This window comes from Myotis brandtii, unplaced genomic scaffold, assembly GCF_000412655.1.
Source record: "Myotis brandtii unplaced genomic scaffold, ASM41265v1 scaffold73, whole genome shotgun sequence".
Taxonomy (NCBI): domain Eukaryota; kingdom Metazoa; phylum Chordata; class Mammalia; order Chiroptera; family Vespertilionidae; genus Myotis; species Myotis brandtii.
This window is the reverse complement of record NW_005370886.1, coordinates 731792-748690: the sequence shown is the minus strand read 5'-3', so window position 1 is coordinate 748690 and position 16899 is coordinate 731792. Positions and strand designations below refer to the sequence as shown.

Below are 16899 nucleotides of genomic sequence, written 5' to 3'. Positions count from 1 at the left end.
AGCAGGCCTAAGCCAGCAGGTCGTTATCTCCCGAGGGGTCCCAGACTGCGAGAGGGCACAGGCTGGGCTGGGGGACCCCCCTCCCCCACCCCCCGAGTGCACAAATTTTTGTGCACTGGGCCTCTAGTCTTATATAATAAAAGCGTAATATGCAAATCGACTGAAAGGCAGAACGACTGGTCACTATGATGTGCACTGACCACCAGGGGGCAGATGCTCAATGCAGGAGCTGCCCCTAGGTTATCAGTGCACTCCCACAGGGGGAGCGCCACTCAGCCAGAAGCCGGGCTGCACCCTCTCGCAGTCCGGGACCCCTTGGGGGATGTCCGCCTGCCAGCTTAGGCCTGCTCCCGCCACCGCTGCTGAGCTCGCCAGCCATGAGCCCGGCTTCTGGCTGAGTGGCACTCCCCGGGGGGAGTGGGCCTAAGTCAGTAGTCGGACATCCCCTGAGGACTCTCGGACTGCGAGATGGTGCAGGCCAGGCTGAAGGACCTCCCCCTCCAGTGCATGAATCTCGTGGATTGGGCCTCTAGTAGTCAATAATATTACATAGTGATAACTATGTATGGGGCTGGTTGGGTACTTGAAGCAGTAGGGGGACCACCCTGTAAGGTGCATGATTTTCTAACCACTTTGCTGTACATCCAAAACTAATACAGAATAATACTGAATGTAAACTGCAATTGAAAAACATTTTAAAAGATCTATATTTAATAGTATAATTTTTGTCCCAAAACTAGATGCCTCTGAGACCAATTGTATTCCCCACTCTACCCCATAGTCTTCTCCTTTTATTGGTTTTCATAGGCCTATCTACTACTTAAACATTGATAGAATTTAGGCTTATATTAGTCAAGTAGTCACAAAAGCAATATTTTATTTAAATATTTAATAATTTTTCCAGTAATTATTCTATAACTATTGTGTGCAGGTTCCTGTGCTCTTTGTAGAGCGGGTAACAAACAATTTGTACATGTATAGATAGTAATTGATTCTGCCAGAACCTTTACAAATTCATTTTGTCGTATTTCCTTTGGTTTGCTTTCTGTTTGGACTAAAAGAAAGAGAAGACTTCTAGTTTAGCCATTTAGATATGGAAGTACAAGGCCCTGCCCTCTCTAATTTCATGATGAAAGTTACAGGAAGCGAGAATGCTAAAAGCAAGCTGACCTCATCTCCCAGAAAGCTCACAATATTTGATTAAACATTCAGAAAAACTACTTCAGGGTGATGACCTGACAAAATACTGGCTTTGGAGTCAGATTGTTATCTTATCTAGACTATGCCATTTACTAGTACACCAGTAGGGTTTCAGTCAATATCTGATCCTGCAGAACTCTACCAGTGACCCAAATCTGGGTTGTTCCTTTTTAGAATTATCTTGTTATATCTGTCTTATATTTATAGTCCCTAGTAATCCCTATCCAGGCTGAGGTATTCTTCTGTGATTACTCAAATGATATGCCTCTTCCTGAGCTCTGTTCCTATTGAACCACCTTTCCCTAATTGTCCTCTGCCTTCCATCTGCTGACATGTGTACAAAGTGTTATGGATTCCAGGGACTAGGGTAAGGAATGTATGGGGAATGACTACTAATGGGTATAGGTTTCTTTTGAGGGTGATGAAAAAGTACTGAAACATTTTTTAGAGAGGTGATGGTTGTACAACATCATAAATGCACTGAGTTGTACACTTTAAAATGAGTTAAATGAAAAAATTCATATTATGTGTATTTTACCTCAATTTTAAAAAAATTATAGAATATGAGCTAGAAAGGTTCTTGGAGTTTAACTAGTCCAACCCCTCCTTCTTCTAGGGGAGATAATTGGGACCTAGCCAAGAGAAATAATTTGACTAAGGTCATAGAACTTAGGCAAGTAATTTTCCTTCTGTATAAGTTCTCATTTATTATCAGTCTTTGTAGGATGGGCTCTAGGTCTAATGTACTTCTGTACCTCTTCAGTAGCCACTTGATGATCATCTCTTGTATGCGTGAATTTATAATGAAGCCCTTCATTCTACAGATGAGGAAACCCTTGTTGGTTCACTGCGTACTTCCTGCCTCTGGATTCCTGGTCACCTGCTCATTGGAACAACTCAATGCTGGACCCACTAATACCAACCTCTTGCCATGGCAACAATGCCACCCTCTGTCTGCTGCCTACTGACATTGCACTCTACTTACTGGGTTGGACTTTCCTGTAACATGTGCAGTTGGAAAAGTCTTCAATCATCCCATGCTCTCAGCTTATGCCAACCCACATGGGAAGATGAATTTATAGGACCTAGCTTCAACTCCAGCTTATCTGGACATACCACAATTTCAGGGCTACTGTTGACCCTATATCATATGTAACACTATTACTAAATGTGTCATTAAGATTAAGTAAGCTATGATTAGCTAATATGTAACTGAACGTGGAGATAAATCCATCCCAAACATGGCCCCCAGGCCCAAGCCCCACTGATTAGCAAAGTCAATAACCTCACTACCTTAATCTACACTAATAAAACAGAAATATGTAAATTGGTCATCACTCCACTATACCCACCAGCCAATCAGGATGAGTATGGAAATTAACCCAACAAATATGGCAGGGTAATTTTCATACGCAGGCGCGGAGCAAAGACTGAAGGCTCTGGCCTGAGCAAAGCCTGAAGATGACTGAAGACTGAAGAGGCTTGGCTTCTCCGCTGCGGCTGGACCAAAGGCCTGGGTCCCGGGTGCCAGAAGAAAACCGGTGACAGCAGCCAGGGGAAGGAAGGCCTATTGCATGAATCTTCGTGCATCGGGCCTCTAGTAAGATTATAAAAACAACTAAGAGGCTGGACCAATGGGCAGAACTTACAGGTCTATTACTATGTCTCCTTTCCCCAATACATCTTACAAAGAATGTTTTCCAATTCATTCCTGTGTTCCTATGTATAGTATTTCATTCTACCATTTATTTGTTCATAAATGCGGACTAACTGCTAACTGCTGATGTATAAACCAGAAAAGCCAAGAAAGTACATTATCCAAGTACATATTCATCAGGTACACTAGTTGCAACACCATTCTTATTAGTTTTAAGAGCCTAGCAGTATCAAAGGAGAGGTTCAATAAAAACTTGGTATACCCAGGCCTCCATGCAGCTCACATCCTCATATAAGCAGCTGAATGGGGTAGAACAGAAGCCTTCAATGCCCAAACAGCCTCATTTTAGCCATATACATGTAGAAGTAGCAGGAAGTTGATACACAGGGACAGGATAAAGGCCTGGAGAACAATAGAGGCTTAGCAGACTCCATCTCAGGCTTCAGAGCTCTGAAGAACTGTGGACAGAGCAGAAGGTCAGTGCATTCCTGGGGGAGAGGGGAAATAAGGATACTACTTATACTATTAACACTGAAAGTTTGTTGCTGGTATCATCAGTATTATGAGTGAGTGCTTTCTATGTGTCAGAACCTACTATCAATACTTTTCTTGCATACTTCTGTTTAGTTCTCACAACAACTTAATGAGGTAGGTACTATTATCTCATCAAGTTGCTGAGTGCAGAAAGTACAAGTGACCTGCCCATGGTTACATTGCTAATAAAGGGGAAGGCTCTTATTCTAATCCAGAAATACTATTTTCAGCTAATGCTCTTAGCCATGTACACCATTCCCCTGAGTAGATGCTCCAAAAAGACAGATTTTGGTTCAGCATAAGGACAAAATCTCTCAGAGCTGTCCTGATCTACAACCTGAGCCACAACCTCTAAAAAGGCAGGAAGTTACATAGCAGTGAAGGTGTAAAAGCAGAGATTTGATGACCACTTGGGAGGCAGGAATATTCTGGAGGGGTTCAAACATCAGCACGGAGGCTGAACTAGATGACTTCTAAAATCTCCCCAAGCCCTAAAATGCCCTACCTGTGTGAGTCAACAACCATTGCCCATGGAACATTTTAAGAAGGATACAAACAAAACAAAACAGCCTTTTGGCTGGATCCAATCAAACCAAGTCCAATCAAATACAAACTTAGGCCAGAATGTCCTTCCTTAAGCAAGGGCTCATGGGAAGTCACAGAGAAAAAGACTCATCTTTGCTTTCCCCCCTCCAAATCATTCTCAGGCAAAGGACTGATAACATTCATTTTCACTTCAGTATGAATAGGCTAAAGTCAATGCTTTCTTTTCTTCTCCCAAGTGATCTGGATACTAGAGCTAAGTTGTAATTACAAAATCAAAGACTATGACTCCTCATAAAGAGTGTCCTAATAAAGAGGGAGAGTGGGAGAGGCATATACAAGGAGGTAAATCTTGAGCCTGGATATATACACCTCTGGAAGCTTCCTACTCAACAGATATGGGTAGGTTTGGCAGAGATCATAGCCCATGGACAAAGGTGATAGCCAGAGGGGCGGTGGGGGCTGAGTGGAGATGGGTAAAAGGGAAGGGGGAAATGGGGTACATGTGTAATAGTGTCAGCAATAAATAAATAAATACATCAATAAAGAAATAGAGCAAACTGTCTCTTAGAATCTGGCTGCTCAAAGAACAGGAGGCCACAGATTTTAAGCTGAGTTGCTTCTTCATGCCACCTCATGTCATTATCCCTGGTAGGACCTATGGACTGATGCATCATAGGAACAACCTCACCACCTGGACATGAGGTTTTACCGGTTAATGTGTCAATGTTCTCTCCACCCTCTATTCACCATCTGTAGTGTCCAGTCAAATATTTCCTGACACACTGGGCAGCCCCATCAAACTAATTTAATGTACTATTCTGAGTAGATGAAGGCTGGTAAATACAAATGGTCCTGGCTCTAGAATCATGGAAGAACCTCAGACTGGTGCAGATAGGGCCTTTAAAAACAACCTGGCCCAACCCCTTGGACTGTCAGCCAAGACAATGAAGCTCAGAAAAGGAAGGGTCCCTGCTTGACATTCCCCAGATAATCAGCAGCAGAGTTGGCCCTTCAAATCTCTATCTAGATCAATGTCCCTGCTATATTCACGTTTGCTCTTCCTGCCTGATAATATGACAGATATTTCATTTCTCCATCCCCAGAAGCTCCATAATTCCCTATTCCTCTACAGAGAATGCCACCTGCTCAATACACACAAACTGATCTTTGATATGCTTACATTGCACATTTCCAATACACTGTTCTCTGGTGAACCCTAGAAGTGTCTCTAGACCTCAAAAAACTAGAATAATTTCTGCCCAAAGCTCCCTATTCATGTGCCTCACCTGCTGTCTTAGCATCATCCACCTACCCCTTGGCTCCTCTACTGCAAAAGACTCAGAAAAAGTCAGCTTGTGACTAAGATCTCACTAGATCTGAGTTCCAATACTAGTCAAGGAAAGAGGAGGATAGTTAGATTCCCTAAGGACTGGCACGATCAACTGATCAGTACAGCCTACTGTGCTCAGGGAATACCATCCTTATTGGTGGGATCTCGTTAAGGCCCTGGCCTACTTTTTCTTTACATTTATCCTCTGGTAGTAAAGAAAATGTTTATGAAAGACAAAAGTACCTATATGTATTTAGACCAGGAGGTGTTAGACTCCTTCACTGGCTGGATCTCTAACAGGAATAGTGTATATGAGGCCTGAGCCCTCAGATCCTTTGCCCTGTGTCTCATACCCTAGAGATAGGTAACCAACCTTCATGTCATCCAGAAATGACTACCCTGTGTTTACTTAATATAACAAGTCCATTCTGAAAACAGAGCTAAAACAGGAATTGCCAATTTTCTCATTCAATGTCAAGACATCACAAATTAAGGTTCTTCAGATGTGACTCACTTCTTAACACCAAAAGGGAGATCCAAAAGATTCTGAGTATGGTTTCTCTGGTGAACCCCTAACAAGCAGAACAAGATACCTGTAAGGAGGACTCTCAAGATGCCAGATACTCTCAGCCCTTTCTACCTAGCTCAAGGAGGTAGCTGCTGTTAAGTGCTGGGGAGTTGTGTTTGTTTAGGATTTAGTAAATACTGGCAAGGAGATATTAATATATTCTGACTCATAATAATATCTACACTGATGGAAAAAGAAAAGAATATATACAATTATCATAATTTTCCAAAATGTTATACTTCCCATAAAGCCTCCGAAGCAGACCTCATCTCCAAACACTCTTCCTCTTTTCAAGTCATCAAGACCACCAAAGCAATGTAGACATGATACTAGGGAAGCCCAAGATGATACCTACATGAATCCAGGGATTGGCTATACTAAGAAAAAATAGGCCCCAGGACACAGATTATAGTCTTCAACACAGAAAGCCAACCAAGACATTTGATTCATGCTATGGATTAATAGCAAGGCCTTGGAAGGAAAGCTCCACCGCCAAGAGAACAATTAATAGTGTCTTCTACTGGTACCAGTTCATAAATACCATATTCCTAGGGAAAAAAAACACAACACAACATATTTTAAGAAATTTGCTTAGACTACAGCCTAAGGGCTAGCAGCTTTACTAAGAAAGCAGTTCAGACTTTGCTGATAGATGCCAGGTTCTCCAAAGTCCAGGGTGATTTAGTTACAGCCCTGTTTAGAGTGTGGAGTATAAACTATATTACCCTCAAGGTTGCTATTAGTTTGGGAATTCTGAGAGAGACTTATAGTGTCACCTAATTGAATATGGAGGAAATCACCTTGGTCAGGCAAATCTCCTACAATTAGCCAAAAGAAGTACTACATAATGTCATCCAAAGCATATGCACAGTAAGAAGCCATTAAAACGCATCATGCAAATGTAATTGAGTACTAATGCCATTTGAAATCATGGTATGGAGGGAAAAAATCTTAGTAATCCATGGAAAAAGGCTCTCCCTGCTAATGTTAGCCTCAACTCACAGATACTGCAATGAGTCACCTCCAGGGCCACAAACAAGACCTTCTACATAAATGGTTAAAGCTAGAGGTCTACTTGAAGCTTTGGTGTATAAACAAGGGCTGGCATATCTGAACTCATCCCAAGAAAGCAAAATACTATTGCCATTAGCTTGGAATCAGAGGTATATTTTCAAGTGTTAACAGTATTGTTAGCAGCCCAAGCATACCCTTTCCTGATTATTCTATAGCACAGAAAGCACAGGATTAAGATTCAGGAGGGGGTAACATCACTTTCCAGGGTGCACAAAGAATCAGTCCCTCTATTGAAATAACCCTTAGCTGACATGACTGACAGGACCAACTTTTTCAGAATTCTGTACTGTAATACAAACCTTACAGCAACCAGGGGACTGCTTGATGCAGAAAACTAAGGCTAAAATTTCCTAAGAGAATGTTGAGGCATTTTCCCTATTCCCCAGCAGTTGAGACAAGGGTGGCCTATATACCTCATGCAGCTTACTGGTGCCAGTGGGCTAATGACCTTGTTCTTAAAATACTGTGGCTATGTATTTTGACCTATTTGGCCTTGAGGGACAAGCACAGAGGCTGACCATTTTTTTGTATCCCTACCTCCTTGGGCTCAAGTGACTTCCACTGTTGAAAGATTCAAAGACATATACTTCTCATACCAAACCAAGATAGGGGATGGCAGAAGGGGCAAGCAGCAAACAGGCCCAATATCATAGGAGGGAAGAGACTGAGGAAGAAATTTCTTGAAAGAATAATAACTCAGAAAGGCTACCATGCATACTGAGGAAGTTAAAGTGCAACACACATGCCCTGAGCCAGATGCATACTCAGAGAAAGCATGAGGGGAGTATAGAGTGTAGGTTTGCACTTCTGGAGGATCTCTGGGTTATATACAAGCAGGAGAGTAGAAGATGACTAAGGCAGAATTGTGGATAACCTGGAGTAGTGTTGAAGGAGTGCCCCAGCTCAGAGCCAAGCTGCAAAGACTAGAAGAGTAGGTTTTTGTTTGTTTATTTGTTTTTTATCTTCTTGGTTCTAGGTATTTAAAGAAATATTTGTTAGGTCACTAGCTGGACAATGAGACTTCAGTGTTCACAGATGACAAGGAATACAGTCTTTGCAAAAATAGTTTGGAAAAGTTACTAAACAAATGGACAACTGCAACCCTCAACTACCAACAACAGCATACCCTGGAAGGGGAGAGAATCTGATGTCCAGAGTTACCACACTATAATATTCAAAATGCCCAGTTTTCAAAAAAAAATACAAGGCACACAAAGAAACAGAAATTTATGGCCCATTCACAGGAAAAATACTGACAGAAACCATAACAGAAGTCCAGACATTGTACTTACTAGACAAAGACTTTAAATCAGCTCTCTTAAGTAATATTCATGGGCCTGGGTACAAATCCTATCTTTTTCAGTAATTCCTATAAGATAATTAAGTCACTTCCATTCTTTGGGCCTATGTTTGTTTCCTCAGGATTTATACATTGAGGAAGTCAGGCTGATCACTGGTCCCCAATTGGGACCCAGGGGGACAATTTAGCCCTAAAGATGTGTTGTAGTTGTCCCTCACAGTATTTCTTTTTTTAATGTGAATTACTTGTCAATATTTTAAAAATATGGGTATTTTTACATAAAATTCAATTCCTGGCTTTTCTTGAAAATACTGGAATATTTCAACCCACTGGACTTCCCTCCTTCCTATACCTAATCCCACTGATGAGAACCATCCAAGTCTTTTGCTCCCTTTAGATGGGGCATAGATTTCCCAGTTAGACATAGGCCCCCATTTACCTCACTCTCAGACTGATTTACTCTCATAAGTTATCTGTCTTGCCCCTGTAAACATCTAATTCAGTCATTCCTGGCCAAAATGGGTCTTTCCAACTCTAAATCTGTGAGCCTAAGGTTTCACACAGGTGAAAAGTGTTCCCCAAGTGCAGTCAAGAAGAGATGCTATTTAATTAAAAGTCAAGTAACACTTTGGAACAGTGGGCTTCCTTATGAACAGGAGAGGTTTATTTTCTGTGACATATGATCTATTCAACTGCAAAAAATGATGATAATGACTTGATTAGTTCATCCTTTCATCCCCCTGCCTCCAGGCAGGCCTAAAACCAGATAAATCTAAAATTTGAAGAAACAAAGAATATATATGCTGATGCAGCCTGAGTAGGCTCTGACCAAACCCATGCCTTGTCATGCAGGCCTTGCCTACCACTAACAATAACTGGATGTCATGTGTTCTGTACACAGCTTGTCTCAAAGTAGACAGCAAGCCCTCTGCAGGCCATAGACCAGAGTCAGAACAAAGGTTCCTTTTTACATGTTAACAAAGTAAAAATTCCTCTACAATTTGGAGTTAGGGCCTATAATTCAAAAGGAGGCTCCACCACAGGGTTGAGTTTTACCATTTGGAGACACAATAATATCCCAACAGTCTTCTCTCAGCTTCCAGGGAGGGAGACCAGGCCAGGAAAGCAGCTGAAGATGTCAATAGCTAGATAAGGAAACTGATATTCAGTAAGCTGTAATTTACTTAACCTGACCAACTGCTAGGAAGGTACATCAACTCCTGCATGGCTCTGGTGAAGATATGTTGTTCCCAGTACAAAAGGGAGAACACACACACACATACATGTTATACACATACAAATAAAATTCTGAACAACTGAGAAGGCAAATATTTGACTGAGTAGAAAAACATGTACCCAGCAATTTCTTGTACAATAGTCAAAATGGTATCACACTTCCTATTTACAGGTATCCAGCGTATCACAGCTTAAAAAGGATTTTCATAAGACTCAATTATCCCCATTTTGCAAGGAGAAAAACTGAGCTTCAAAGATGTACAGGAAGCTGCTCAAGCTGCACAACTAATAACAGAACTGAGACAAGAATCTCAAACTCTACATAGTGTTTAATCTGATTACTATCAGGGCTAGCTTGGACAGTACCTCACAAAACACCCTTGATTACTGTTCTAAACCTGGGATGTTCATACAGCAATGAGACTTCCATTTAAGGAATGAAGGTGCCTTGCTAAATTAGTTACAAATTTTGTCCAATGATCTACAAAGGTGTCCAGTTGGTATGGAGTTAGGCAAAAGTCTTTTCTTTGCTATATGCTTTTATGTCATATGCCAAATAACCTAGTACTGATGTTCTCCAGGAGCTACTGAATCTCAGCTCAGGGTCAGTCTGGATAAACGAAGTAACTATCCTATAACATGGAGGTATAGCATCCCATGAAATGGCCCATCTGCCTACCAACTATATCACTAATGAAGATTCAATAGATCAGTGTGATTTATCTCTATGTCCTACCTAGATATGTCAGAACCTGAATACATTTTAGAGAATGCTTTAGAAATGGAGAAAAATAAAAGCCCATGATCATATACCAAATATGTGGAATACAGTCAGCAGTGTTTCTACAATACCATTCTACGCTCAACCAAAAATCAACGTAGAGCAGCAATTTTCAACCAGTGGGTCACGGCAAGCACACTGATGTGCTGCAATAATTTTTAAAACGAGCAATACCTGACTATTTAGTCTGGGGAACTGACCTCTTTTCCCTTAAATTGTCAAATTAAAAAATGACAACAGCCAACACAACAATAGCTATCCAGTGTGAATGAATCAAAATTATCCCTATTTTTGTCAGAATGGCAAAAAATATAACATATTTTGGTGTACCACAACACTTTAGTAATTAGTTTGTATTGCCATGAGATGAAAAAGGTTGAAAATTACTTATGTAGAGGAATGAAGACAGCAATTTTATTTTAAAATATCTACTAGAAAAGAGGTTCCTTCCATAACCTCCATAATTTAATCCCTTAACTATCATACAATGTTACTAGAAATGTAAACCTACACATAAACACTAATTCATGAGAATTGAAAGGTCTACCTAGGAGCCAATATTCACATCATTCATACCAACAGCAGCCTACCCAAATTTCCTTTTACTGGCAATACCATAACACCTGGCTCCTAAGTTCCATGATACTTCCCTTTAGCAATCTGAAGACCATTAGAGTATTACTAAAAACAAACAAAAAAGTTTTATAATAAATTCTCATTCTGAATGCAATCTGATGCAACAGGGAATGCTTAGTTTCTCACAGAATAATCACTGGTATAGTAGACAGAGTATTAAAGCTCTAAGTTATGATTTAGGCTCTGCCATTAAAAATCCTGCTCTATTTTTGTGCTATCTTATGCTATCTCATGCAATAGCAATTAGTCACATATGGCTAACAAACACCTGAAATGTGACTAGTGTGAATAGAGATGTGCTCTAAGTATAGGATACTCACCAGATTTCAAAGACTTAGTAAAATATATAATTAATAATTTTGTAGTGATAGTGTATTATATTATACTAGAGGCCCTATGCACAAAATTCGTGCAAGAATAGGCCTTCATAGCCCCGACTTCATCCGGAAGGTTGTCCAGAAGGATGTCCAGACAGTCATTCCACTGTTCGGCCTTTCAGTTGACTTGCATATTATGCTTTTATTATTATAGACATTATATGATAATATTTTGAATAGATTGGATTAAATAAATACATTAAAATTAATTTCACTTTTACCTTTTTTAAAACTTTTTTTTAGTGTGGCTAGTAGAAAAAATTTAATTATATGTGTGGCTTGTATTTGTGTCTCACAATATATTTCTATTGGGCTGTGCTTGTCTAGAACAATGGTTCTCAATATCAAAGATTCTGACTTGACCAGCCTGGAACCTGGATTTTAGTGTTTATTTGTTTTTTAAACTACTCAAGGGAATAATTTCATTGTGCAACTGAGAACCAATAGACTAGACTCTATATCATGTATTCCTGGACCAGCCAGGGGTGTTCTTAAACATTAGCATCAGCTCACCCAAGTGGCTGCTTCAACTGTGCTCAGAGGAACACTCCTCCTGGACTTGGATGTGGGAGCATCAATGCCAGCTCATTTATATTCTAAAGCCTGGCTTTGTCATTTGCCTCCCAGAGCCATTCTGCCTTGCTCATTCATTTTTGTCCCGCCCCTTGATGTACTGCTTATTACAAAAATGACATTTCACTAAAAGTGAAATACATTTGGATTTGGGTGACATTGTTACAAGGTGCAATTTAATCCTTCTTTTAAAGAGGGGGAACTGTCATTCTAAGACACACAAGCTGTTTGTGTACAGGGCCTCCTGTTAGTTACAAAGGCCCATGGTTATTGATGTGCTCTTTCTGACTACCACTGGGACCAATTCATCAACGAGCAAAGCTGAGCTGGGAAACAGATGGCATTTGAAGACTCTGGTGAAAGATGCCACATACATGGATGAAAAAAAGATTGGATATTTCATTAGGAGATTCTCAGGTCAGAGGGGATAAGAGGTCACTTTGTCCACCTCTCTGCTTCTGACCAGTGCCCTCACCTAAGTCATTACAACCAGTTAACGGTGCTTCCTGGGTTGGCACCCTCCAAGGAAGGAGACTTATTCCAACCAATATGGCTAGCCTTGATATATAGATCTTTTTGGATTTAATAAGGGGTTGGTAGTGATGAGGATGAAGATAAAGATGATGATTAAGCAAGTTAGCATTTGTCAAGTACCCACTATATACCAAGCACTGTGCTAGACACTTTACTCACATATGTGGTTTTATTTAATCCTTGTAAAAAGTCTGCTATTCCTATTGTTCAGATCAGGAAATTGGGTCTCAGAGAGGTGAAAAGTCTTACCAAAAGCCAAAGATCTAGAAGGTAATAAAACTGAGGCTGCCTCTCAGTTGTCTGATTCCAAATACCCTGCTCCTTCCTTCATGCCACACAGCTGTCATTCTAATCTTGAGGCCCTTTATTGTCCAAAAGTCAAAGCCACTCTGATCTTTGGTTTGGGTCAGGACTTTAGCCTTATTTTACAGAAGAAATTAACAAAAGGTGATAGGCTGTCGTAAGGATAATGATAAGACATCCTGATATGGCATTGGTAATTTGGTGTCCACAAAGCTTGTGTGTGTGTGTGTATTGTCTCATTCACTATGACATACCCTGGCATGAAAGAAATGCCAAGACCATTTTGTGAATGGGGAAAATCATAGCTCATAATTCCCAAAGATCTGATTCAAGCTCTTAACTCTTAAATATGGTCAAAAGCTGGGTCACCAGACCAATGCTCTTCTCCCATAGCATCTTACTAATTGGTGACCCAGAAGAATAAGAAACTGCTAAGGAGCCCTCTTCCAATAGTCCCTTTTTTTAAGGGCCAAGTTCTTCATGGTACAATGTAAAATGGGCCAAGGCTTTTGCTTCCCACTCACAGCACATCTTAGATACCAGCCACTTGAGTCCCTTGCAAAAAGTAAGATTCTAATCAGTAAACTAGAGCCCCTGAGAAAATAGAAAGCCCACACTCATACATTAACAACTGAAGACAATCCTGAGACAATATACAGGTGTGTTCACACTTCCCAAAATGAGAGAAAGGAAGAACAGAAAAGTTAGGAGGAGAAAGGAGGGAGGGGAGAGATGTATAAAAAGAAAGAATGAAAAAGAGGAGACAAGGACAAAAAGACAGCAGAAAATAAGAGAGGTAAGAAAGTAAAATTCACAGCAATATAGTTAAAATGGTCTTTAAAAACCAACAAGGCCAAAAGGGAAGCAATTTGTATAAAGTCACAGCAGGTAGGAGGCAGAGGCAGTAGGTGGGGATTGTTAAAATAAACAAGAAAAAAAATAAAAAGTTTCAAAATTAGAAAGAAAAAAAATTAAAGGAAGCCTAGGTCTTGGGTAGGAGACCACAAAATGAAGTAAAATGTGAGAGGCGCCTCTGTGAGATATCACAGAGAACAGGGGCTGGTGAGGGGAAATCCAGGTGCAGACAGACAAGGAGACAGGAGAGGAGAGTGAAGGCTGACACTCACCCTCACAAAGCTGGCAGGAAACCATCCCTCCTCATCGTCGATCTGGCCCCACCACCAATCCTTGTTGGAAGCATCCAAGACTTTGATGACGTCGCCAGCCTTAAATGCCAACTCCCGGTTGGCCATGGTGACGTGATCCCATACTGCCTCAGCACTAACGATGGAATCTCCAGTGATCAGCTTAGGAGACAAAATGAGAATGTTTTCAGTCCACACAGCTGGCTATCTTACTTGCCCGCTTACCCCATCCATAGAGCTCTACTACTTTATGGGAAAAGTCACATACTAGTGGTGAAGACTGGGGGTAAGAGGGATGGCACTGGAAGTACAAACAGCACTAAACTATAAGGCAAACAATACTGTCAACTCTACATTAGACAGTGAGTGGAATGACCCAGAATGTGAATATGGACTACATAGGCCTCATGTTTTTATCCCTACTCATTATCTCCTCCCCCAGTGAAGAAAGAAAGCACCAGTCCATCTTTCCTTGGATCTTCAAGGCAGCTGAAGCTCTGGAATGGGTAGAGAGGCTGAAATCAATGCTAAAACAAGGCTCAAGCACATTTGCTCTAAATTCTCTGCACTCCTCTCCCTTTCCTCCTCTTCATTGTAACTGACCAATTGAGAGTTGGTGGTACATTTTTAACACCACTGTATCCCACCCCCAGAGGTTACAGACCATGGCATTCCTCACATACAATGGACCCCAGTCCTGCAGCCTCCTGGTTGCCACCCACACATGATGCCATCCAGAGAGGTCATGGGTGTGAAAGAATATGGCTTTCTGTGATGACTTGCTCCAAAGAAACTCAACCTTGGCACGGATTCATTCAGTGATTTGTACAACCACCCTGTGATATACATAGAGAGGTGTAGGTTGATTTCTGCATTTGATAGATGGCAAAACTGAGCCAGAGGGAAGTTAAGGGGTGAGCTCAGGGTCACCCAGCAAGGCTGGGGTTGTTCACAGACCCTAACACTGGTCATTAAACTTTGTGGTCATTAGGACTGGGCTCCACACAGCAGCAGGCAGATATATATCTCTCTGCCACATGAACACACACATGAACATGTTCACAACACTCATCTAAGCACAACGATGAGGATGGGGTAGGTAAATAGTCTGCCTCTTTCTGGCTACCATCCTGACCACTGTATTATTTGTTCTCTTTTTTTCCCTAACTGGTTCCTGCCAGTATGGGCCATGAGTCTCCCTGGCATTTGCAGAAACAGATTCCAGAATAGAGAACATATGGCCTGTCAGGCAAAGGACTCAAGTACTCTCTTCCCAGCAATGAATAGCTGAACATTTCCTCTAGAAGTCACCCTTTTCATCAGTCTGCTTTGAGGAAGGACTAATTTCCCAAGGCAACATGGCTCCTGACAAAACAGTTCAAAGACAACAGAGACAGGATATGGAACATATATCCTGTCACACAGGTCTACCTGCCAACATACCAGCCAGAAAATAACACTATTGGTCAACTCCTGCCTGGTGCATCCTTCATTGCTCAGGTTTCTAGCTATTGTGCCTTCCAGAGAAGGTAAAGAAGTATCGGGGAGCTCCTCAGCATGAATGTTAAAGAGATTTTCAATAGGATCGTTTATAGCACCACCTTTCAAGTACCTCATGATTTACTGTTTACAAAGTGTTTTCAAATCTACTGCATCACTTGATCCTTCCTGAATGAGCTGTTTCCATATTTAAAACAGGTTCAAAGAGGCGGCCTGGTCCTTTGGCCAATCACACAAGTAATAAATTATGGAGCCTTATAACCCATCATACTGGACTACTAATGTTTACTAATTAGCTATACTGAATTCATAGAACTCCATCCATAGTATCATAAACCAGATGGCTCCTATTCTTAAAGAACCCAAACAAAGAGAGTTGAGCAGCCACCTTTAAGGATGCTCCTACCTATGAGGAGATTTATTTTTATGTTGAACTTGTTTTTTTTCCAACTACATTAAAAGTCAATTTCTTCTTGTTCTTGCCTCAGTGGAGAATTGCTGATCACTGGCCTCAATAAAATAAATCCTTATAGAGAAGTCTCTGTAAGCACATATAACACCAACTCAGAGCATTATGAAGGTTTGTGGTTTAAAGCTACATCCTTGGCTTTTTCCCAAGAGTCAAAAGAATATATTAGCATCAGTTACCAACACCCTGCTCAGGATGCTATCTGTGGTGTTGTTTGAGGACCCCCAGGCTCATATCTGGTTGATTCCACTGTCTGTGCTCTTTTTACAGTGGACTTTTCTTATTAGGGATTCCATGCTTGGTTTTTCCCAGGAGCAGTTGCCTCGATCTTACATCCATTTAGTCCAGTTGACTTGTCTGGGCCCTCAGGTCAGATAGCCCAGCTATGGCATGGTCAAGCCAATCCAGTACCCAGTGGCCACAAACCAACGGGCAAACCTGTTGTCAAGACCTACTTGGAATCAATGATAGTCAGAACTATACAGCATTTTAAAGATCATCACCCGTCAGCCCTCATTGTATAAATCAGGTATACTATGGCAGTTGTAACTTGCTTATGGTCATCTGATGGCCAGCTTTCTGGATCTATTTTTGCTCCAACATAACACCATAGAGGAGGTAGAAAAAATCACCCAGATTTAAGACCTTGCTCTACTTCTTGCTAAAGGTATAATAATAATGATGATAAAATTAGCTGATATAAAGTACTTAATAGGTCAGGCACTATTCTAAGCACTTTACACACCTTAACTCACTTAAGACTCACAACAACACTTTGAGGAGATACTAATATTATTACTATCTTACAGATGAAAAAAACTAAAGCTCAGAGAGGTTAAATAATTTGCTCACATTTACACAGCCAATAGGTATTGAAGCCATAATTAAAATGCAGACACACTCTAGCTCTAGAGTTTCTGCTCTTATAAATTATGCTGCCTCTGGGTCTCAGTTTATTCACCTATTAAAATGGAATAAGTCTATATCCCCACTTACTTCATGAGCTATAAAACACTGAACCAAGAGTTGACAGATGTGTGTTCATATAACGTGAGGAGGATTAATCCAGAAAGAGATGCTAGGTGTATAGGGCACCTGTGCTCTCTAGTCACAACTTTAAGCAGGAGTAAGGTGAT

General features: G+C 40.9%; 1 protein-coding gene across 7 annotated transcripts in view; it reads right to left on the bottom strand.

Annotated features, from left to right (window-relative positions):
- ARHGEF9 (Cdc42 guanine nucleotide exchange factor (GEF) 9) overlaps positions 1–16899 on the bottom strand; it is a 204287-nt gene that overhangs the window by 135201 nt on the left and 52187 nt on the right. For 4 of the 7 annotated variants that reach the window (XM_005882609.2, XM_014530266.1, XM_014530267.1 and 1 more), the window contains exon 2: positions 13777–13956. The exons of the other annotated variants lie outside the window; for them this stretch is intronic. In XM_005882609.2, coding sequence (XP_005882671.1) covers positions 13777–13956 — 180 coding nt within the window. The remainder of the gene's footprint in view (positions 1–13776; positions 13957–16899) is intronic. 7 annotated transcript variants of the gene reach the window in all.